Source organism: Portunus trituberculatus, chromosome 34, assembly GCF_017591435.1.
Source record: "Portunus trituberculatus isolate SZX2019 chromosome 34, ASM1759143v1, whole genome shotgun sequence".
Taxonomy (NCBI): domain Eukaryota; kingdom Metazoa; phylum Arthropoda; class Malacostraca; order Decapoda; family Portunidae; genus Portunus; species Portunus trituberculatus.
In genome coordinates this window covers 6,989,317-7,012,737 of record NC_059288.1, presented here as the reverse complement: position 1 = coordinate 7,012,737, position 23,421 = coordinate 6,989,317, and the positions used below count along the sequence as shown (strand labels likewise).

General features: G+C 41.2%; 3 protein-coding genes across 4 annotated transcripts; 1 reads left to right on the top strand and 2 right to left on the bottom strand.

Moving 5' to 3' along the window:
* Nucleotides 1-205: 205 nt before the first annotated feature.
* LOC123512631 lies at nt 206-3,125 on the bottom strand. Of its 2 annotated transcripts, none has more exons than XM_045269072.1 (5): nt 2,995-3,125; nt 2,509-2,608; nt 2,128-2,232; nt 1,417-1,670; nt 206-714 (listed from the first exon to the last, which is right to left on the bottom strand). In XM_045269072.1, the coding sequence occupies exons 2-5, from the start codon at nt 2,602-2,604 to the stop codon at nt 249-251; spliced, it is 921 nt and encodes a 306-aa protein (XP_045125007.1). In that variant the 5' UTR covers nt 2,605-2,608; nt 2,995-3,125; the 3' UTR covers nt 206-248. The 2 variants fall into 2 exon arrangements, with proteins under 2 accessions (XP_045125007.1, XP_045125006.1); XM_045269071.1 differs by having other exon boundaries at nt 2,509-2,605.
* Nucleotides 3,126-5,337: 2,212 nt separating this feature from the next.
* LOC123512628 (serine/threonine-protein phosphatase 4 regulatory subunit 2-A-like) lies at nt 5,338-17,628 on the top strand. The gene is made up of 7 exons (XM_045269069.1): nt 5,338-5,490; nt 10,686-10,816; nt 11,626-11,750; nt 12,672-12,806; nt 13,650-13,795; nt 14,089-14,909; nt 15,231-17,628. The coding sequence occupies exons 1-7, from the start codon at nt 5,379-5,381 to the stop codon at nt 15,981-15,983; spliced, it is 2,223 nt and encodes a 740-aa protein (XP_045125004.1). The 5' UTR covers nt 5,338-5,378; the 3' UTR covers nt 15,984-17,628.
* A 409-nt stretch (nt 17,629-18,037) lies between these two features.
* Nucleotides 18,038-21,539, bottom strand: LOC123512632 (deoxyuridine 5'-triphosphate nucleotidohydrolase-like). The gene is made up of 4 exons (XM_045269073.1): nt 21,345-21,539; nt 19,907-20,043; nt 18,426-18,571; nt 18,038-18,266 (listed from the first exon to the last, which is right to left on the bottom strand). The coding sequence occupies exons 1-4, from the start codon at nt 21,446-21,448 to the stop codon at nt 18,213-18,215; spliced, it is 441 nt and encodes a 146-aa protein (XP_045125008.1). The 5' UTR covers nt 21,449-21,539; the 3' UTR covers nt 18,038-18,212.
* Nucleotides 21,540-23,421: the final 1,882 nt, after the last annotated feature.

Genomic DNA, 23,421 nt, shown 5'->3' with positions numbered 1-23,421 from the left:
AAGAAAAAAAAATAAATAAATAAATAAATAAAATGATAATAACACCTATCAGAAACATTACTGCACTCAGGCAATCAAAGAAAACTTGTCCCATGAGCTGCAAATTAGATGAAGTAAAATCGTGTCCTTATTTTCCACACAATTGTTTAATGATCTCTTTTCCTCCCTTACAATCCATGGTGACTGAAGCAAAGTGTCCCTCCACACTAGACAATAAAGGACAAGAAGGGCAGGTGAACAGGTGGTGTTCAGGGGCAGAGCGTTCCATCACAGGTCCAGGCTCGGGTCACAGCACTGCCTGTCTCCCAGCCAGGCAGCAGGTCCATCACACTCCTCAGTGTCACATTGCTGTCCTGAACGCAGATGTTTGAAATGAGCCCCATGTCGGCCATCAAGCGGCCACACACCTGCACCAACAGACCCACCAGGCCGTCCTGCCAGTGGTTTTCGTCGCACCCCAGCATGCCGATAGCCCCGGAGTAACAGACGGCGACGTAAAGGATGGGGAAGTCTGCATCGTCGGCTTGGGGCAGCTTCTTGTCCACGGTGTAGTCCTCCTTCTGGCTGGGGTCAAGGAACAGGCCAACACAGGGGACGTTGGCAGAAAAGTCCTGGAACTCTGCCAGGGTGTACACGCTGCTAAACTGACTTGTCTTCAGCATCAACGTGATCCCCCTCTTGCCCAGGTGAGCCAATCGGTACCCACTGGGACACCTGCCGACACACACACACACACACACACGGATCAGTAAAGGTATCATCTACTTTGCCAATTAATAAGATGTGTTATACTATATTCTTAAGGTAAAAGGACATTCCTCACAACACTTAAAAGCAACTTCTGAATCTGTAACCACTGATGAAACAAAGTCATGCAAACAGTTCCTCTTAACGGCAACACACCTCTCCTTCACCTGCAAGTCTCTCACAATACAAACACCAACACCATTAAGACCAACACAACACATAGACACACCTGCACAGAACACGCCACTGCCTCCTCAAGACAAACCCTCCCTCCATCTCCTCCAATGAACACACTGCCTCCTTCCCTTCCCCGTTCCCTCCTCCATATAGCACATCAAAGCTCCCTCTTTAAGACAAACCCACCCTCAACCTCTTCCACAGAACACACCACAACCCCCCTTCCCTCCATCTCCTCTCCTCCACATAACACACCACAGCCCCTTCCTCCATTTCTACCTCCTCTCCTCCACGACACACGACACCCCTTCTTCCCTTCATCTCCACCTCTTCCACAGAAAACATCACAGTCCCTCCTCCCTGTCCTCTTCTCTCCTCTCTTCACAGAACACCAAATCCCTCTTTCCTCCATCTCCTCTTCTCTCCTCCACCAAACACAAGACCCCTCCTTCCCTCCACCTCCACCTCCTCTCCCATCCTCCAGCCACACACCTAAGAGGAACACCCTTCTGGCTCTTCTTGTCCATGATGAACTGAGTGCCGCGCCAGGTGTGGGTGTGCCCTGTGAACTTCCTCTGCAGCATCTGTGTTATAGGGTCCACCAGGGGGGCGGGGAGGTGCAGGAAGGAGGTCGGCAGTGTCCAGTCCAGCAGCCTTGTCTTGTTGAGCAGCTTCATCACAGCTTCAGGGCGGTCGTAGTTCAGTAGACCCACTTGTTGATGTTTTGGTCGGGTCGCCTTCCCTATCTAGCTTAGGGGAATGAGGTGGGGTGGAGTGGAGTGAAGTGAAGAGGTGAGGTGGGGTGGGGTGGGGGGTGAGATGAGATGAGGTGAGGTTATTTTGGGTTAATTTAGATGAGGTGAATGGGTGTGTGAGGAGGAACAAATCTTAAGGTAATGATTAATGAGTTAGCAAATACTGTCCCTAATCACTTGAAGTCAGTTATTCTCTCCCCATCTCTTCCTTTCTTAGTCACCAGGACAATTTCAACACAATTTTATGGAACTCTCTCTCTCTCTCTGTTCCTTTTCTTTCTTCTCTTCCCTCTCCTCTCCCTTTCTTTCTTCCACGTCTTCCCCCACATTCTCTCTTCTCTTCCCTCTCTTTTTCACCATTCCCTTTCCTTCGCTTCCCTCTCCTCTCCCTCTTTCTCTCTTCCATTCCCCGACACCCCACCCCCCTCTCTCTCTTTCTCTCTCTCACCTTGGCCATCTTCCACATGATGATGGTGTCGAGTCGTTTGTCTTGCGGGATGAAAAACTCACACTTATCCAGGAACTTGGTGTGCATATAGAGTGTGTTGTAGAACTGAAAGACAACGCACAGACACACACACTGACCGGGAGGCTTAAGTACTGTGTGTGTGTGTGTGTGTGTGTGTGTTTTTTTCTCTCTCTCTCTCTCTCATGACTGACAATGTGCAGAAATTTGATGGGGTTTTTTTAAGATACACAGGAATAAAATCTCTCTCTCTCTCTCTCTCTCATAAGAAAATAATGAATAACTAATAGATTGATGAGTTTTTTTAAGATGTATTCAGGAAAACTCTCTCTCTCTCTCTCTCTCTCTCTCTCTCTCTCTTACGCTGCATGTCTCTGGCAGTCCCTTCTTGGCCTTGGTGAGAAGCCTTTTCACCCTCACCACCCTCGCGAACTCTGACTCTGCTGCTGCGGGGGTCATCCTGCTGGAGGAGGAGGAGGAGGAGGTTTTAGTAATATTTTTGTAGTAGTAGTAGTAGTAGTAGTAGTAGTAGTAGTAGTAGTAGTAGTAGTAGTAGTAGTAGTAGTAGTAGTAGTACAAGAAGTCTCGGGGTTTTTTTTTTCTTATCTTTCGTATTTCCTTTCTATCTCTTACTATCTCCCTCCCTATCTCCAAAATTCCCTTTATAATATCCAAATTTCCCTCCTTATCTCCAAAATTCCCCTCATTATCTCCAAAATATCCGTCCTCTTCCTATTCCTCTCTCGCCCGCCCGTCACCTCGCATGGCCGCTCCTATTTCCCTTATTTCCCCGCCATTTCCAGGTGTAATGGAGTCAGTATGTAATTAAAGACGTGACCAATACGTTACCTGAGCCGCTGCCGGGGTGTGGAGGGCGTGGGTCAAGCGGTGCGGCAGATGGAGACGGATATTTGTGCGTTATTTCTGCTGACCCTCCTTTTTTTTTCAATGGCGGCGGCTTGGTTCCCTCGCATTTGTGTTTGATGTTTTGGGATTTTTTAATTTGTTTTTGGGGCTTTATAGCGTTTTAATTATTATTATTATTATTATTATTATTATTATTATTATTATCATTATTATTACTATTATTGTTGTTGTTGTTATTATTATTATTATTATTATTATTATTATTATTATTATTATTATTATATTATTATTATTATTATTATTATTATTATTATTATTATTATTATTATTATTATTATTATTATAATTGGTGCTTGATTTATTTCACCTTAGAATTTTAAATCAGTAGAATCATTACCGAAATTAATCTTAAATACGAACTGTTTTTATTTTATTTATTTATCTATTTATTTAGTTTTATTTTATTTTATTTATTAATTCATTCATTTATTTTGGAGAGTAAGCAAATGAAATAAACTAAATGAGAAAATCGGTGGTTTAAAACGTCATATTTTTTTTTTCTTTACCTAACAATTTCAAAAGTAATTTTCTTAACTGGAAATATTACGAATAAATTATGTACAGTAGAGTTTCTTTCATTCCTTCCTTCTATATTCCATTCCTCTCTTTTATTTCTTTCTTCAATTCCACGTTATTTATATTTTCTATTCCATATTTCATTCCTCTTTTATTTTTTTCTGTGTTATTCAGTTCTGTGTTATTCCTTTCTTCCATTTAATTCTTTTTTTTATTTATCTCTTCCATACCCTGTTATTTATTTATTTATTTATTTATTCAATTTCATTCCTCTCCTATTCTTCTTCAATTCTGTGTCATTCCTTCCTTCCATATTTCATTCCTCTCTCTCATTTCTTTATTCAATTTCCTGTCATTCCCTTCTTTCATATTGCATTCCTTCCTTCCTTCCTTCCTTCATTCCTTCTTCCTTTCTTCCTTCTATCTTCTCATTTTCTACATCCTTTCTATCTCCTTTTCGTATCATTATCTCCCATTTTCTTTCTTTTCTTCCTTTTCTCTACCTTTTATCGCTACCTTCTTTATCATACCCATCATTCCATCCTCCTCCTTTTTCCTTCCTTTATCAATCTATCCCGGCATTCCTTCCCTTTCTTCCACGCATTTCATCTCTCTCTCTCTCTCTCTCTCTCTCTCTCTCTCTCTCTCTCTCTCTCTCTCTCTCTCTCTCGTTATGGCATGTCCTTAGAGAGAGAGAGAGAGAGAGAGAAGAGAAGATCTCTCTCTCTCTCTCTCTCTCTCTCTCTCTCTCTCTCTCTCTCTCTCTCTCTCTCTCTCTCTCTCTCTCTTCAATATTCTTCTTTTATCTATTTACTCAGTCTTTGAGAGAGAGAGAGAGAGAGAGAGAGAGAGAGAGAGAGAGAGAGAGAGAGAGAGAAAATAAATGCAAGAAATCTGAAAGTAAGATAGATAGAACTCACAGAAAAGATACCTAAATAAGTTAATTAGAGTTAATGTTATTGAAAAGAAACAATATATTAAGAAAAATACATATAGATAGACAATAGAGAAGAAAACAAGCCAGTGATAGATAATAGATAAGAAAAATAAATAAAAGAGTGAGATAGAACCACACCAAAACTAAACTAATATTAACAAAAAGAAATTATTAAGAAGAGCAGCAAAAATTTAAGTAACAGACAAACAGAGAAGAAAACAAACCAGTGATAGATAATAGATAAGAAAATAAATAAAATAATAAGATAGAACCACACCAAAACTAAAGGAATGAATTAACAAAAAGAAATAAAAAAAAAAAACTGACAACAGAGAAAAAAAAAAACCATGTCAATGTTAGAAAAATAGATAAAAAAAAGTAAAAATAAAAAGTAAAATAGAACCCCAGAAAACTAAACGAACAAAATAATGCTAATATTACTCCAAAGAAACCATATATGTAAACGAGCGAATAAGGAAGAAAACAGACGAATGAAAGAAAATAAATAACAAAATGATCAGAAACCACACAAAATAAGAAACTAAAATAAATAAAAAGAAAAAAAATGAAAAAAGAATAAATGAAAGAAGAAGAACATAAAGAAAAAACATGATAAAGAAGAAGAAGAAGAAAAGATATATAAAACAAACTGCATGAGAGAAGAATGAGAGAAAAATGAACTAAGAAAAAAAAAAACTAACAAAATAGAAAAAAAAACTAAAACAAAGAATAACAAAAACCAAACAAATCAATTCAGACTAATATTCCCACAAAGAAACGATTAAGAAACCAGCAAAAAGCGCCGGGAATAAATAGGCCACAAGAGGAAGATGAGGAGGGAGAAGCAGGCGCCATGTTGTTTGTTTTCAGTGTTACGGAGACAGCCCGAGGTGGACGATCGCGCGGGGAGAGGGCCTTTTTAATGATTATGGAGAACCCTGAACTAATATTAGAGGAATTAGAGAGTGAGTGTGACAGCCTGGCGTGCGGTGAGAGGCGTGGAGGAGCCGTGAGGAGGCGTGGGAGAGGAGGGAGAGAGAGTGAGAGGTTGTGACTCCCCGGTGTAGCAGCTGACGGGATGTGTTTCTTTGTTACTCTATTTTAAGCTCTCTTCTCTCACACGTGCTGTATTTCGAGGGGTTTTGGTGTCCTAGGGCCGCTGTGTGTGCGTGTGCGCGGGCGTGTGGTTGTGCTGGGGCAAGAAAGTGCTGTGGTGTTTCGTGTCGTGTCCTATTTGGTTCGTTTCATGTTGCCGTCGTGTTATTTTTTTTTTTCTTTTCGTTTGTGTTTGTTTTCTTTTCGTGTTTCATGTTTTTTTTTTGTTTTGTCTCATTTTTTTCTTTCCATTTTTCGTTTATTCTTTCTATTTCTTCCTTTTTCGTTCATCTTTTTTTTTATTTGTTGCTTCTTTCCTTCTTTCCTTTCCATTTTTTTTTTAGTTTATTCTGTTTCTTCCTTTTCATTCCTTTCTTCATTCTTTTCCTTCTTCTTTTCTTCCTTATATTATTTATCATGTGTTCTATTTCCTTTACTTCCTTTCTTCCTCTTTTTTTTCCATTTCTTCTTCTTATTTCTTTCATCCTTCCTATCATTCCTCCTTTTCATTCCTTCCTTTCTTTATTCATCTTCCTTTATTGTCTTTTCTTTATTTTATTCTCTTCTGTTCCATTTCTGTCTTCCTTTCCATATAATTCTTTATTTCATTTTCTTCCTTCTCATTCCTTATTCCTTCCTTTCCTTCTTTTTCTGTTTTATTTCCTTCATTCTCATTCCCTATTCCTTCATTCCTTCAGTTCTTTCTTTTAATTTCCTTCCATTCTTTATTTTCCTTCCAAATCTTTTCTTTTCCTTCTTTTGCATTCAATTTTCTTTCTTTTCATCTCCTTCTGTTTACTCGATTCTCTTTTTCATTTCCTTCTCTCTCATTTCATATTCCCTTTTCTTCCTTTTTATTCAGTTTCTCTTTCTTTTTGTTTCTTTTCATCTCCTTTTCTTTCAGTCCTTCTTTTCCTTCCATACACGTCATTCTTTCTTTTTTTCATTTGTTTCCCTCTCATTACATAGTTTTTCTTTTTTATTACTTTCATTCAATTTTCTTTCTCTTCCTTTTTATTTCCTTCTATCCATTCCATATTCCTTCTTTTCCTTTCGTTCCTTCTGTTCTTTCTTTTTTTCTTTCATTTCCTTCCTTCCTTTTCCGCATTCATTTCTTCCTTTCGTACACTTTTTTTTTCATTCCTTATTCCTTCCATTTTCTCTTCATTTCCTTCCTTTCTTCCTTCCTTTCCTTCATTCCTCTCCATTCCCTCCTCAAAAATCTAATTAATTGGGTTTTTTGTCTTCAATTATTATTTATTTATTTATTTTATTTATTATTATTTTTCTTAATTTTTGGGTTTGTCTTGAATTATTCTTTTTTCTGCTTCTTCTTCTTCTTCTTCTTCTTCTTCTTCTTCTTCTTCTTCTTCTTTGTTATTCGTTTCTTATTCTGACCGACAACTTTTACTCTGACTTTTGACTCCTCCTCCTCCTCCTCCTCCTCCTCCTCCTCTTCCTCTTCCTCCTCCTCCTCCTCCAGTGAACTGCGTGTTTTAACTTGTGTTTTCATCCGAAGTGGTGTTTTGTTTTGGTTTTCCTTTTTTTTCTTGATTTTTCTAGTTTTTGTCTTGATTTGTCTTGATTTTCCCATATATGTCTTGACTCCATTTTTTATATATATTTTCCCTTATTTTTTTGTTTTTTTTTTTCTCTTATTTTCTTTGATTTTCTTACAATTTTTCTTTATTTTCAGTTCTTTTCTTGATTTTCCTTGATTTTTTCTCATATTTTCCTTGATTTTTCAGTTTTCTGCTTAATTTCCTTTCCTTTCTTCTTATTTTCCTTGATTTTCCTTTATTTTTCCTTTATTTCCTCTTACTTTCCTTTATTTTCCTTGGTTTTCTTTGATTTTCCTTGATTTCCCAATATTTTTCTTGATTTAAATTTTTGATTGATTATAATATTTTTTGGTTGCATATTAACAAAAACGTGTCAATTAAACACACGTAGAATGAAGCGTAACCTGTTGTTGTAATTTGTGTTGTTTGGCAGTTCTGCTTCATTAATTATATAAGAAAAATTTGAAATGGTGTCAATTCTTGTTAATTTTTCTTTTTCTTTTCTTTTCCTTATTTATTATTTTTTTCCCCCTTGTTGAGTTACATAAGATAATTGAACTGGTGTTACTGTAGTTCTGCTTTGTTTTTTTTTCACCTTCACTCGATCAATTAGATAAGATGATTTTTTTGTGATGCTGTTCACGGTAATTCGTTTTCCGTTTCTCTCCACCGATGACACAAAAAAAATCCGCAGTAATGTTGACTGGTATGGCCGTTGCTGGGTTAGCTTCAGTGGGTCCTTTTTTTTTTTTATATATATTTTATCTTTTTATTTATTTATTTATTTTTTGTTATACCCTTGGCAGATCTCCCTCTTACTTAGAAAAAGGAGAAAGGTTAGATTAGGTTAGGTTGTTGCTTGTTTCCCATCACTTCCATTAACCCCTTGAGTACTGAGACACATTTTTTATCTTAAGATTTGTGTATGATTAGACCATTTTATTGACATCAGCAAGAGTCTATGGAGGTGAGAAAATTAATGGCCCCAGTCTTTACTATTTTAATCCCTTCAGTACTGGGACACATTTTTACCTTAAGATTTGTGTACGATTAGACCATTTTATTAACATCAGGAAGAGTCTATGGATGTCAGAAGATTAATTTCCATGGTCTTCACTATTTTAACCCCTTCAGTACTGGGACACATCTTTACCTTGAGATTTGTGTACGATTAGACCATTTTATTGACATCAGGAAGGGTCTGTGGAGGTCAGAAAATTAATGGCCACAGTCCTCACTATTTTAACCCCCATGAGTTTCTGAAGCTGTATAGAATCACCACATAGTCACCAAAATGAATATAGAAACACGTCATGCTACTGAAGGGGTTATATTTGTGTGCTGCAGTGTTGGAGGGGGGAATCAATATTGTAATCCTCATTGTCATTCCCACACACACTTAGGACTTCTTGTATCATTCATGTGGGGAGAGCAGTTAAGGCAATGTGCGTTGGTGTGTTTGTGTGTGCTTTTATCATTCATGCAGGGGTGAAAAGAGTGTGTTTGCTGTTTTTTTGGGTGTATTTGAGTGTGTTGGTGTGTGTTGTCAATCATGCTAGGGTGAAATGAGTGTGTTTGCTATGTTTGGGTGTTTTTATATGTATGTTTTTAGGGTGTGTTGGTGTGTGTTGTCATTCATGCATTTTGGGTGTTTTGGGTGGAATGCATTTGGGTGTTTTTATGTAGCTAGTGTTTGGGTGTAGTTGGTGGTGGTGGTGTGTGCTGTTATCAATCATGCAAGGGTGAAAGAGTATTTGTGGTGGATTCGAGTGTTTTCTTATGTGCGTTTGAGTATTTTTATGTGGATTTAGGGTGTATTGGTGTGTGTTTGGGTGTATTGGTGGGTGAAGGGTGTTTTAATGCATCTGAGTGTTTCTTTATAGTTTTTTTTTTTTGTGTGTGTTTCACTGCATAGGTGGTGTGTTGCATAGAGTTCACCAGGTTTGGACAGCGAGTGACAGACAGCCTTCATCAGACCATGTGGCTGTGCAGGCTTGGCTCGCTGCCAGCACCTGACACACACTGACTGGTGAAAGCATGGTGCCTCTCTCAAGACAGTAGTGGTGATGTGTGAAGTGTAGTGATGTGCCTTCTGCTATGTGTTATGTGGAGGAGTGTGCTGTTTGAGGGGGGTAGTGGATGGAGGCATGGCTGTACTAGTGTGTGTTGTAGGGGGGGGATAAAGGGAGGGGCAGTTGGTGTGTTGTGGTGTTTGTGTGTATGTGTCAGGGGGGCAGTTGGTGTGTTTGGGTGTGTTTTGGATGTTTTTGGATGCATTTAGGTGTGTGTGTGTGTGTGTGTGTGTGCGTGTGTGTGTGTGTGCTGCGGATACAAACACAGGCCTTTATTTTGTAGTTAAATTAGTGAGTGAGTTGATTACCTAAACATGACCACCACCATCACCACCGTCGTCATTGCCTTCGTCTTATGGTGCTCTGTTATCAAAGCGTGGGAGAAGAGAGAGATGGAGATGGAGAGTGGGGAGGGCTAGACAGACAGACAGACAGACAGGCAGGCAAGCAGTGTTACAAGGGAGAGTGTTGCGTGGTGGAGTTTGCACTTTCTCTGTGACACACTAAGTCATATCAGATAACATCACTTCATGAGATAAGATAAAGTTAGGTTCATAATTGTCTGGGGTTTTTAGGTTTTATTAAGCATGTGTGTTTGTGGCAAGCAATGTAAGGTGTGAGGCAGGGAGATAGTGTGCTCAGATGATTCCGAAGGTTTAGCCCCCTCCCCACACACACACACACCAGCTGAAGGAGTGTGTTGTACTGCTTCATATTGCATCACAAAGCATTTCAGCGTAGAGATTCATTATTGGTATAGTTTTGGAAGGCATGGTGGTGTGTCCCTGTGTCGGCACCACAACACAACACTCATAAGAACATAGGAAAATAAGGGAAGGTGCAAGAGTCTGTCAGGCCTTCATGTGGCAGTTCCTGTATGAGCAAAGCTATTTAACCCCTTCAGTACTGGGATGTATTTTTATCTTGGGATTTGTGTATGATTAGACCATTTTATTGACAGTAGGAAGGGTCTATGGAGGTGAGAAGATTAATGGTCACAGTTTTCACTATTTTAACTCCTTCAATACTGGGACACATTTTTATCTTGATTTATGTGTATGATAAGATGATTTTATTGACATTAGCAAGGGTCTATGGAAGTAAGAAGATTAATGGCCACAATCTTCACTATTTTAACTCTTCAGTACTGGAACACATTTTTTACCTTGATATATGTGTAAGATTAGACCATTTTATTGGCATTAGAAAGGATTTTTGAAGTCAGAAGATTAATGGCTTCACTATTTTAATCCCCACATGAGTTTCTGAAGCTGTATAAAATCACTAAATAGTCACCAGAATGAATATGAGAATGGTTTATGATATAGAAGTTAAATATAGTAATTTCACCTTCCTCTTCCATCTACCATCACTATCACTACTGCTCAGCTCAGCGACAGCACTCTGATCTTGTGTTTTTTGTTGGGACAGAATTTGAAAAGAAGACGGGAGATGGTATGTCCAAGATGCTGGATGACTACATCCACCACATCGCCAAGACCGGAGACACCATCTTCCCCTGGCACCGCATCAGGCACTTCATGCAGCACATGCTGGAGACGGTGAGGGAACACACACACACACACACACGCACACAATAAAAAAGATAAATAGATAGATAAAATATGTAAAATAGATCAATAATAAACAAAAGTACTTCAAAATATATAAAATAGATAAATAAATAAAAATAGTATAAAACATGTAAAATAGATCAGTGATAGACATGTAAATACTATGAAATATATAAAATAGATTAATAATAAACATGTAAATACCACAAAATATATAAAATAGATCAGTGATAGACATAAATGCTATAAAATAAGTAAAATAGATGAATAATAAAGAAGTAAATACAGTAAGTGGCATCCCATAACACAAGGCACAAGTCACAAGAACACACACGTTGGCTAATGTGCCACACTTCCTTTTATATTTATTTATTTATTTTATTTATTTTTTTTTTATGTTAGAGTGCAAAGCTGGCCAAGAGTAATATGAAAAAAAAAAAAAAAAGATCCACTTATTTGCCAGTTCCCTAACAGGTTTGAGTTAGCCAAATAAAAAGGGGACAAATGTGTTGAAACCCTCGTTACACCATTACCACACTGCTAAATTGTTACACTCCTCATTGTACCACTACCACACACTCTCTTAAACCACTCAACACACCACCACCACACACTAACCTAGCCTAGCCTAACCTAACCTAACCTAACTTCACCTCACCTCACCTCACTTTTCATTTCTTTTCCTTTCCTTTCCATTCCTTTGCTTATTTCACCTAACCTCACCTCACCTCCCCTCCCCTCACCTCATCCCACCTCCCCTAACCTAACCTAACCTAACCTCGCCTTTCTTCACACAGGTAATGAACGAATTTTACGAAACGTGCGGCAGTGCGGAGGATGTTAGTGAGAACAGCAACGTGCCTCCCTTCTCCTTCTTCAACACACGGGACAAGCTGCTACACCACTTCGACACCTTCACTGGGTAGGCCTAGGCTGGGGCAGGGCAGGGGATGGTGTTGGGTTAGGTCAGGTAAGGACAGAATAGGATAAGGTTGCTGCTACCGACACCTTCACTGGGTAGATCTAGGGCAGGACAGGGGCTAGGCAGGGGGCTGGAGCTGGGTTGGGTTAGGTTGGGTTGGAAAGTTCTGGGTTGGATTGGATTAAAAGGGCTGGGTTAGGCTTGGCAGAGTTTGGATTAGGTTGGGTTGGGCTTCTCTGGATAAGGCAGGGTTGGATTGGGTTAGGTCTAGGTAGGACAGGACAGGGTTGGGTTGGGGTGGGTTTAAAGTTGAATTGGGCTGGGTAAGACTAACAACTGTATTCTAAACCCTCACAGCACCTCCGCTACTCTCAAAGGCCCTAATGGAAGTGATAGACCTTTTAGTGATGTTTTTATGATTCTAGTGACAGATTAACAAGATTTTTACATTATCAATTTGACAAACACCCCTTGAAAATCTGGCCGATTGTCTGTGTGGCCTTGCAAAAGCAGTCACAGTGAAGGAGGAGCGTTTCTAAATATGATCTTAAACAACAGACACATTTGTATTTTGTGAAAGAATGTGTTGCTTTGTTGAGAGTAACTTGTGGTGAGAGATTGAGCGGAACATTGTTTATTAGTGAGTGTAGCTAGTGTGGAAATTATTGAAGGTTGTATCCAGTGCCTGATGAATAAACCTTGTCAAATTTACAGAGACCATGATATTTTGTAAGAGAAAAAAAGAGAGAGAGAGAGAGAGAGAGGTTGAGCAGAACATTGTTTATTAGCGAATGTAACATGTAAGAAATAAATAAAGGTGTATCTATATATAAATGAAAAACCAAGTCAAATTTACAGAAACACCATAGAATTTTGTGAGAGAGAGAGAGAGAGAGAGAGATAACTTGTGGTATTTTTCAGGGCCCCATTCACGATACAGAGGCTATGTGAGATAATGGTCGACCCCACCAAGCACTACCGACGCACAGACAAGTTCCTCCGGGGCCTTGAGAAGAATGTGCTAGTGGTGTCCAGCATCGAGCCAGGCAGCCGACAGTGAGTGGTGCTTTCTCTCCCTATCCTTGTCTCTATTTCTCTCTTCTCTCTTCTTTCCTCACCTCTCTCCTTTGCCTTCTCTCCCTTCCCTTGTTTCTGCTTTCTTCTCTCTTCTCTCCTCTTTTCTCTATTTACTCATCCTTTGTCTTGTCTCCTTTCTCTTGTTTCTACTTTTCTCTCTTCTGCTTCTCTCCTCTTCTCTCTCATAGTACTCATCCTTTGTCTTGTCCCTTTCCTCTTGTTTCTTCTTTTTCTTCTCTCCTCTTCTCTCTTATTACTAATCCTTTGCCTTCTCTTCCTCTCCTTGTTTCTGTTTTCTTCTCTATTTTCTCCTCTTCTTTTTCATATTTCTCATCCTCTACCTTCTCTCCCTCCCCTTGTTTCTGCTTTCTTCTCCCTTCTCTCCTCTTTCTCTCATTACTTCTCCCTCCCCCGCCTTGTCTCTACTTGTCTCAACACTCTTCTTTATCTCATCTCTTCCCTGACTCCTCTCCTCTAGTACTCATCCTCTGCCTTCTTTCCCTACCCTTGTCTTTTCTTTCTTCTCTCTTCTCTTCTCTCCTGGCTAATTTGTCTCCAAAACTCTATTGCCATCTTGTTTCTTAACCTTTTCTTCTTTTTCTCTCCTCTGTCTAGCTTGTCTGTAACTCTCTTATTCTTCTGACCTCCACAGACCCTTCCTAATGTCAATAAAAATGGTCTAATCACACCCAAACACTTGTGATAGAAATACATCTTAGTACTAAAGGGATTAAAGTAAGCTGTGGTGCATCATGGGAGGAGAGAATCATGACTGTAATCCTCACTGTACTGGCAATAAATTAATGTTTTGTAATGTTTCAGACGACGAACAGAGGACCCCCAACACACCCTGGTGAATGGGCTGCAGGAGGGCGGGCTGCACACCTCACCCATCCCCTCACTGCCCCACCACCCCAAGAGACTCCCCCACACACAGGCCACTAACTCAGTACTAAACAACACAAATGGTGAGTGAAGGGAGCCTCTTTCTGTCTCACTTTCTGTGTGTGTGTGTGTGTGTGTGTGTGTTCCTGCAATACTTCATGTCTTGTCTCTGTGTAGTGAATGGTGTTGTTGTGGTAGTAGTGTTTCCCTCACGGTGTTTGGCAGTGTTACTTTCCCTGAGACTGTTAGGCGTGGTGTCCTGTTTCCTGTGTGCTGTGTCCTTTGTCCTGTGTCCTGTGTACTGTGTCTTGTGTGCTGTGTACTGTGTCCTCTGTGCTGTTACCTCCTCTAATGCCATCCCTCCTGTCCTGCACAGACTCCTACACTGCAGAGATGAATGACACAGACAACCAGGTGAGCGTCTCGGAGGCCAACGGTCCCAGCGGCCTGCACCGGGAGGAGCCGCCGCTGGACAACTCCCACACAGATGCCTCAGAGCCTCCCAGTAAGAAGATGAGGCTGGAAGAAGAGGAGGAGGAGGAGGAAGAAGAAGAGGAAGAGGAGGAATCCTTTGAGGAAAGAGCCGTGGAGCCTCCCTCCAGGGAACTGCCTGAGGAGAAGGAAGGAGCCTGTGATGAACAGGAGGAGGCCAAACTGGAGGCGATGGAGGTGGAGGAACAGCCAAGCAAGGACGGTGAGGCTGAGGCCGAGGCCAAGATGGAGACGGATGAAGCACAAGCTCCCGACACTGCGGGGGAGGAAGCGGGCAGTACCCTGGCTGTGCCTCAGGAGGAGGAAGAGGAAGAGGAAGAGCAGGAGCAGGAGCAGGAGCAGGAGCAGGAGCAGGAGCAGCAGCAGGAAGAGCAACAGCAGCAGCAGCAACAGGAAGAGGAGGCTGAGGAAGCTTCCAGCAACCCCACCACAGTAACAGACCCTCCTGAGGGTGACAAGGTGGAGGAGAACCACGTGAAGGAGGGGGAGGAGGAGGAGGAGCCTCAGGAGGAGGTGCTTCCCTCTGAGGCGTCGCCAGAGGTGTGTTCTTCAAACAGCCTCCCAGCCAGCTCACCCCCCAAGGCCGAGGAAGCTGAGAGGGTGCTGGTGGTGTTCTCCTCCAGGTCTTGTGAGGACGGCAGCCCGGACTCAGGGGAGGGGCCGGAGGAGGGCAGCGGAGACCAGGAGGTGCCAGACAGGGCCAAGGTGAGTGCCAAGCCTTTATGTCACCACCACCACCACTCATTACTCATTATTGTCATCATCTTGTTATTTTCATTACATTGTAAGTCATTCTCTCTCTCTCTCTCTCTCTCTCTCTCTCTCTCTCTCTCTCTCTCTCTCTCTCTCTCTCTCTCTCTCTCTCTCTCTCTCTCTCTCTCTCTCTCTCTCTCTCTCTCTCTCTCCACACTGTGCTGTGTGGCATGGGCATGTATAGTGATTGGGTTCAGTGTTTGGTGTGACACACTTTGCCAGGTCACAGTATGTAGATCTAATGCCACCCTTGCAATGGTTCCCTCTGTGCAGGAGAGGGAGAGCAGCTCCGAGGCCGCTGCAGCCGACGAGGAAAGTAGAAGCCAGTCTCCGGGTGCGGCGGACTGCTCCCTACAGGCAGAGGAGTCCAGCAGCAGCAGCAGCCACGAGGCGGACAGCACCTCACAGAGCCACACCGGCGACCTGGTCACCCAGCCACCCCACACTGCTGTCCCCGCTGAGGCAGAGGTGGATTCTGCCGTGCCCTCTCCACCTCCCACACCAGAGGTGGACAACTCCACAGAGGCAACCACAACACCATCACCACCACCAGTGGAGTCAGTGGAGACTCCCACCCCCTCCAACAGTTCCTCAGAGTACCCCACTTCAGACACCACGGCAACCGCCGCCGCCGCCCACACTACCTCAGAGACCCCCACCCCCTCCACCTCAACCACCACCACAACTGCCTCCATCACCACCGCCAGCACCACCACCACAACCACCACCACCAATCACAGCAAAAACTGTGTCCCGACGTCACCCGACTCGGAGACTCCCGAGCCGGCCCCGGCCCCGGCTCCGTCACCAGCCTCATCCTCGGCCCAGACTCCAGCGGCAGACACAGACAGCAGCAGTGGCGCGGCGACCTCCTCCACCACCAACCTGCCACCATCTGCCTCCAGCCGGGGTGATGAGCAGGAGGGCGGTGGTGCCGAGTCCTGCCACAAACAGACCCTAGCCAGTATTAGTTGCTCAAGTTCACACCAGAGTGAGCCCGACCACCAACCAACAGAGGAAGAATAGTTCACTGAATAAAGCATTAGCATATTTTTATATACATTTACTTTACACAGTCGTACCTGCCATTTGGACACCTGTTCAACAGTTTTGCATCCAAGATTATTTTGAAGTTCTAAGGTGAAATAGCCTTACAGGTGACTGCCCATCATAACTTACAAATTTCTCTAATTTTTAAGACCACAGTAGGTAGTGGAAGTTTTAATGTTTTATAATGCTGATTATTATTCCCAACATGTGATAGTTTTCAAGGAGTGCTGATCTGATCATGCAAGTTCCATTTTACAGGAGAGCCAGCAGGGGAGGGGAGTGGGTGAGGCGGGGAGCCGTGCCTGCTGCGGCGAGGCGGGGCGGGGCGCGGCGGGGCCTGTAATGTGGCGTTGGTGTGGTATGTGTTATTCCATTAGTATTCACTAGACAACTGGAAATGTACTTAGTTCTCTAGGTAGGTTTCTTTTTGATAGATCATAACGTAAGAGATGTAGCCGTTCACTGGGACTGGCAGAAGGTAGTTACATTTTGCATACTCAGAACACAACAGAGGCAGATTTTACATGAAACCAGGAACTTTGGAATATTTATATTTTTGTATGTATTGTATATATCCTCCTCTCAGTTTCACCTCCTTTAACAACGTGACACTAAAGTAAAAACTAGAAGATATTTATGGTGAGCCTCGAGCTCAGCGACTCCTTGATGGTGAATTATTTAGTCTGACCTTGGTGCAGCACTGTTTCTCGGCCCTGCTGTGGGCAGCACTGTTGCAGGGTGTGGAGGGGTGGGAGAAGGGGTTCTCTTGCAATAATCTTTTGAGGGTAAGCTATTGTAGATCTTCTCTGATGAATGAAGCCCTGTAGATAGTCTGGTATAGGCAAGTACTCCCACACACCACCAGTCCTCCTCTATTATATACTTCATCCAAATTCCATTTCAACAACACATTTTATCTTTTATTTATTGACTTTTTCTTTTACTTCAGTGAAGTAGCCATTTTTCAAACTATGCTGAAATGATTGATTTTGTGCTGTGTTTGCTGGATGGTGTGGAAAATTGTGATTTTTAAATCATTGTTATTAAAAACGTGGACAATATATTTCCTTATGAATGATGACAAAAGTTTTAGCAGCTTCTTAGTTAAGGCAAGACCTTGGATAATTTTGCTGATTAATGAACTGAAGCAGTTTTAGTTTGTCCCTTTCACTGAGTGTTCCGGACGGTCGGACAGTCGTGGAGAGATCTGCCGTGTCACTTGACCTTGCAGTGCAATTTGCTAAACATAGTACAACACGATACAAGCAGTGCTCTCAAGTGTATAAAGTGTTAAGGTGTGTGGTGTGGAGGCCGGCCGAGTGAGGGGCGAGGGGGGAGCGTGGGCTTCACCTGGCACAGGAGTGCGCTGGCTGGTGTGGCCCTCACCCGCCGTGCCGTGCCAGTGTGCTGTTGTCTACCTTGGTTCTTGTTGACCAGTGTAGTGGTTTTCTCCTGCAACACATAGTGTTTGGCATAATGCATTTCAGCAGTGGGTGGACTCAGTAGTTGGCTTGGTGACACGTTGACGACGAACGATAGGTTTTGTTAGAAAATTATTTGATTTATTTTCCATCAGGAATGTATGTTTTATAAAGAAATGTCCAATAAAATTAAGCCTGTAGCTTTTTTTCAATGACTTGAAAGGATTTCTTTGTATATACTATACACACTAGCCTAGAGTGAGAGCAGGTTTGTCGTAGTAGTGCACCTTTAAGCTGTAACCCGGTGTTTGGTGTGGGTAATCATTTATAGCAGGACTCCTAGACTTAACTCCCACCACAGGGAGCCCACGCTGTCCACTGCACCTCAGCACAAAGCTGTGAAGTAACTCGGTGGAGGCGAGGCGACCTTCCGCCATTTGATGTCGTGAGAGTGCAGGGGACTGCCTGGGCTTCATCCTGGCACCCTCCACACCTGGCCTGGCACTGTGCCGCTGGCCTGCGATGGTTACCACTCTCCCTTTTATATGACATTTACAATAAGAACATTTAGCAACAACTTGAGCCACCATTGATAAATAAAAGAATAAATATAGCTAAATATTTATTACCATCAAATCTTACATTAAGCATAAAACTGTGGCACACTTGGTAAAGTCAAAACAACACAAATGTCACTACAGCATTGTATTCATTCGTTTCATTCATCTGGACATGCCTAACACTGCCTCAAGGCTGAAGGCTCACAACACGGGAGCTCCACCTCTTATCTCCCAGTGGAGCCGAACCCTTCCTCACCGCGCTCCGTGTCACTCAGCTCCTGTCCACACACAAAAAAACTTCATTAGAAAAGTTCATACAGGGTAATTCAAAGTAGTACAGTCAGAGGAAGGAAGGAAAGAAAGAAAGAGAAGAGAAGGGAAGGGAAATGAAGGAAGGAAAGGTACATGAACAGCAAAACACACACACACACACACACCTGCACCTCCTCAATCTCAGGGTAGATGATTTTCTCACAGATGAACTGAGCCACACGGTCGCCTTTCTTCACTGCAAAATCCACCTTGGCATGGTTGAACAGCACCACACCCACGTTTCCTCGGTAGTCGCGGTCAATCACTCCGGCTGGCAAAGGAATACACAAGATTACATTACGATTACAATTAACGTTAATTTCTCCCTTTAATAGAAACATGTCACAGTTTGTCATCACTTTGCTTGTCTTTCCTTCCTGAGAGAGAGAGAGAGAGAGAGAGAGAGAGAGAGAGAGAGAGAGAGAGAGAGAGAGAGAGAGAGAGAGAGAGAGAGAGAGAGAGAGTTGCACAGGATAAGTAATTTTATGGTTACAGTGACAAATCAACACATTACTAATGGCCACAACACTCTTAGGGACCCACTTCTAACTATCGGTAACCTTGAAAAACCATCATGGCGAGAGTAAGACGAATTTATGACTGATTAATTAAAGTTGCACAAGATAGAGTAAATTTATGGTTACAGCAACAAAGCAACACAATAACAGCTGCAATACTCTCAGGAACTCGTCTAAAGTATCTGTAACCTTGAAAAATGACAAAAGTTAGACGATTTATAACTGATTAATTAAAGTTGCACAAGATAAAGAGTAAATTAATGGTTACAGTGACAAAGCAATACAATAACAGCTGCAACACTTAAGAACCCCCATGTCTAACTATCTGTAACCTTGAAAAAGTCATGGCAAGAGTTTGACAAATTTATAACTGATTAATAAAAGTTACAAAAGGATAAGAGAGTAAATTTATGGTTGCAGTGACAAATAAACACATTAACAGCTGCAACACTCTTGAGAACCCTATGTAACCATCTATAACCTTGAAAAACACTCATGGCTAGTTAAATTATTCATAACACTAATTAAATATAAGATTATAATGACTGATGAATCAACACAATAACAGCTGCAACACTCTTAGGAACACCATGTCTATTTGTAACCTTGAAAAAGTCATGGCAAGAGTTAGAACATTCAAGGTGAATAAGATTGAACAAGATAAGATAAACCCATTAATCTGCATCCCTGGAAAATGATGATAGGAGAGGTGACACAGGATAAGGACATGACACAGAGGATAATGACATGACACACACCTCCAACATCAATATGGTTAAGTTAGACGATACATAAGACTGATTAAAATTGCACAGGAGAGAAAACTGTCTGTAATCTTAGAAAATGATGATAGGACGGGTGACACAGGAATAAAGACATGACACACAGGAATGACACGACACAACACACAGGATAAGCACACAACAAACATGACACGACACACAGGATGGATACACAACACACATGACACACTGGATAGACACAACAAACATGACACGACACACAGAATAAGGGCACAACACACAGGATAAGCACACAACAAACAGAATAAGGACAAAACACAAATGACACAACAACACGACACACACCTCCCACATCAATATGGTTCTTCCAGGAGAGGCCAGAGCGAGGTGCCACCCTGCCATAACAGTCCTCTGGCAGCTCCACCTGGATGTCAGTCTTCACCAGTGCCTTCCCCTCGGCTGGCACCACCATGTCATAGGCACTGAGGGGAGACAGGCACACTGTTAGCCAAATACAGAGTGAATGACCTGTTTTTTTTTTTTTTTTTCTATTTATCTAAGTACAGAGAGAATTGAGTGTTTTGAATGCATTTATCTATTTATTTAAAGAAGACAGCTCAGAATTAGTTAAGTAGTCAGAGAATTGAGTATTTTGACTGATATATTGATGTTACGAGAGAGAGAGAGAGAGAGAGAGAGAGAGAGAGAGAGAGAGAGAGAGAGAGAGAGAGATTGTTTTGATTTATAAATTGATGCTAAACGAGTTACAGACAGGGCCGTTAGATAAGGAGAGAGAATAGTGTCTTGATTGATATGTTGATGATAAAATGAGTTAAAGACAGTCCAGGATTAGTAAATAAACAGAGAAGTGATTTTCTTTTAATATATTGATGCTGAACGAGTTGCAGGCCAAGTTTGGTAACTAGACAGAAAAAAGGTGTGGTTTGACTGATATATTGATGCTAAGTGTATTAAAGACAGGGCCAGAGTTAGGTAATTAGATAGAGATAGAGTATTTTGACTGATATACATATTGATACTAAATGAATTGTGATGTGTTCCAAACTATGAGACTGGCGCAGGGTTAGCCAAGTACAGAGAGAATAGAGTATTTTGATTTTATTGATATTGATGCTAAACAAGTTAGAGACAGAGGCAGAGTTATATAAGTACAGAGAATTGGGTGTGTTTTATTGATGCTACACCAATTATATTCTTGTGTTGCAAACTGTAAGGGGGAATTCAAAGCAAAGCCTAATGAAGTAGGCAACGGAAACTTAAGCTTAGATAATGTAAATAGAGAGACTGGTGTATTTTATGACACATGGCAATTAAATGAGTATATTGTAAGGGGTAACTCAAAGTAAAGCAAGGGATAATGAAATACACACGGACACAGGGAAATAAACAGAGGCAGCTCAGAGGTTATGTAATGGAGGGCAAAGGCCGAGACAAACCGACAGACAGACATAGACACAAGGGGCACAACAGAAAAAACTAGTTAAAATAGCTTAAATAAAAAAGGAAAGAAAAACTGTAAGCCCATGGAGACACACAGACATGCAATTTGACGAGGAAAATAAAAAGGCATAAAAAACAAAAATCTAGAATTATCAGCCGCTATCAAGAAATTAACCAAAGCCAACCACAAAAAACAGACAAAATCACAGAAACAAGTCCCAAAAACAACACAAAACAACGAACTATGCAGCAAAGAGAGAGAGAGAGAGAGAGAGAGAGAGAAAGGAAAGACAGGAAGCCACACACACACACACACACACACCTGCACAAATCGTAGCCAGCAGCCCACTTTGAGCCTTTACACGGGGCAAAAGCATTCTCAGTTAGCTTCTTAAACCTCAGAATGTGCTTTGCCTGGCCGGGCATGGTGGATGATACCGGGGAGATGAGAGGAGGAGATGAGGGCGGCACAGCAGGAAGGAGAACAAGGACTGGGTGGCTAGTGAGAGCGGGAAGAAATAAGTTTGAGTTTGCGCGGGAAAGACGGTAGAACATGAGGGAGCTGGAGGGTTATCAGTCCATATTTTTACATTTTCTGCCCTTAAGACCATATTACAGTGTCTCTTGTGGGTGTTTATATAAAACAGCCTTATTTCTACATAGTTTCTGGTTTATTAAGAAGGTCAAGTCCTCTCACATCCCTCAGTTAGTGGAGTTAAATATGGCGTGCTAAGGTACATGTCAACTTTAGGTGGGGCTAGAAATAGAATAGAAAGAGCCTTATTGCAACTGTATCAGCAGGACCGGCTTTGGTTAATATTTCACCATGCAGGCAGACGTTGGATTGCTCAACTGAATAACTGAATACTGGAAAGATTGCGTAGTATAAGTATATGCTCATGTCACTTCATTGATTTGGGACACATAAATATGGAGGGAGAGAAAGAGAGAGAAGGAGTGTGGAGTTGACAAGACATAATATTTTGTTATTTTCTCGGTTAATGTTGGTTGTATTGAGTTAAGCAGTTTACTAATTCACTTTGGGTTCAGATTTTGATATTTTGCAGAGATTAAGGATTCAGAGACATAAATTGATAGAAAGTATATGATCAAGACATTTTTTTTCTCTCTCTCTTATTTTTCCTTTATTCATCACCAGATAAGCTTAAGTTACTCAGGCTCAAGATTTTAATATTTCTCGGCACTCAAATGTCAGTGTGGTGTGGTGAGGTGACATGAGTAGAAGTGACAAGAGTATTCTTTAGTCAAGCGAGCTCCCGCCTCACACTTTCATTTGACCCTCGAGTTGTGACGTCAATTGTAAACACATGTGGCGGGTATTGCGGTCTGCCTTTTTTTTTTTTTTTTTTTTTCTAATCTTTTTCTCTTTCCTATGTAATTCTAGTGCTTGGTTTAGGTTCAGTTATTGCTATTATGCTTGGATTTATTTATTTATTTATTCATTTATTTTTCTTTCTATCTATTTATTGAAATATTTGTTTATCTATTAATTAACTTTCTCTTATTCCTTGCGTTCTACTTTTCACCTCCTCCTCTTTTTTCTTCTTTTTCTTCTTCTTTTCTTTTTTTTTCTTTCCTAGTGAACTTCTTCTTCTTCTTCTTCTTCTTCTTCTTCTTCTTCTTCTTCTTCTTCTTTCCCTGCTCGTTTGTATTATCCTTTCTTATATTTTCATCACCATCATCAATATTGTCATCATTCCTTCATTTGCATCACCATTATCTTCTTTAATATTTTTTTGTTCTTGTTACCATTCCTCCTCACTCCTCCTCCTCCTCCTCCTCCTCCTCCTTCCACCATTCTTTCACCCACAAAAAACAGTTATTCTTATACGTAATACACCCCATACTTACTAAAACACACCCATACTTACACTCACGCACACCAAGAAGCATACAACACACACACACACACACACACACACATACATTTACTGGGGTTAATTAAAGATAAAACATAAATGTCTCTAAAGCTCATATTATTAACACTTCTGCCCTATACCTTCACTATTTCAAAAGGCTTTATCTAAATTGACACGATTTTTTATTTTTTCTTATTTATTTATTTTTACGGTTCTAGAGGCAAAGTGACGAGATTTCTACATTACTAACTGGAGAAAAACTTTTGGAAATCCTTTAATCATCTCTGTGGCCTTGGAAAATGGTCATAGTGAGTGAGAGAGAGAGAGAGAGAGAGAGAGAGAGAGAGAGAGAGAGAGAGAGAGAGAAGAGCTTTTAAGGTGTTTTTATGATTCTATAGGCAGAATGACAACATTTCTACATTCTTGACAGGAGACATTCTTCAAAACCCCCTTAATCATCTCAGTGGCCTTGGAAAACAGTCGTTGGGGGGGAGAAGAGCGATTTTTAAGACATTTTAA

Bases quoted from the DNA above. Each gene is read 5' to 3' on its own strand.
- LOC123512631 (XM_045269072.1), bottom strand. From the start codon at position 2,604: ATGACCCCCGCAGCAGCAGAGTCAGAGTTCGCGAGGGTGGTGAGGGTG. The intron at 2,233-2,508 runs GTAAGAGAGAGA...GTTGTCTTTCAG, and splicing joins GACTGCCAGAGACATGCAGC to TTCTACAACACACTCTATAT. The intron at 715-1,416 runs GTGTGTGGCTGG...GTGTGTCGGCAG, and splicing joins CAGAAGGGTGTTCCTCTTAG to GTGTCCCAGTGGGTACCGAT.
- LOC123512628 (XM_045269069.1), top strand. From the start codon at position 5,379: ATGTTGTTTGTTTTCAGTGTTACGGAGACAGCCCGAGGTGGACGATCG. The intron at 10,817-11,625 runs GTGAGGGAACAC...TTCTTCACACAG, and splicing joins TGCAGCACATGCTGGAGACG to GTAATGAACGAATTTTACGA. The intron at 13,796-14,088 runs GTGAGTGAAGGG...TGTCCTGCACAG, and splicing joins AGTACTAAACAACACAAATG to ACTCCTACACTGCAGAGATG.
- LOC123512632 (XM_045269073.1), bottom strand. From the start codon at position 21,448: ATGCCCGGCCAGGCAAAGCACATTCTGAGGTTTAAGAAGCTAACTGAG. The intron at 20,044-21,344 runs GTGTGTGTGTGT...GTCTCCCCTCAG, and splicing joins GCTGGCTACGATTTGTGCAG to TGCCTATGACATGGTGGTGC. The intron at 18,572-19,906 runs GTGTGTGTCGTG...TTCCTTTGCCAG, and splicing joins GAACCATATTGATGTGGGAG to CCGGAGTGATTGACCGCGAC.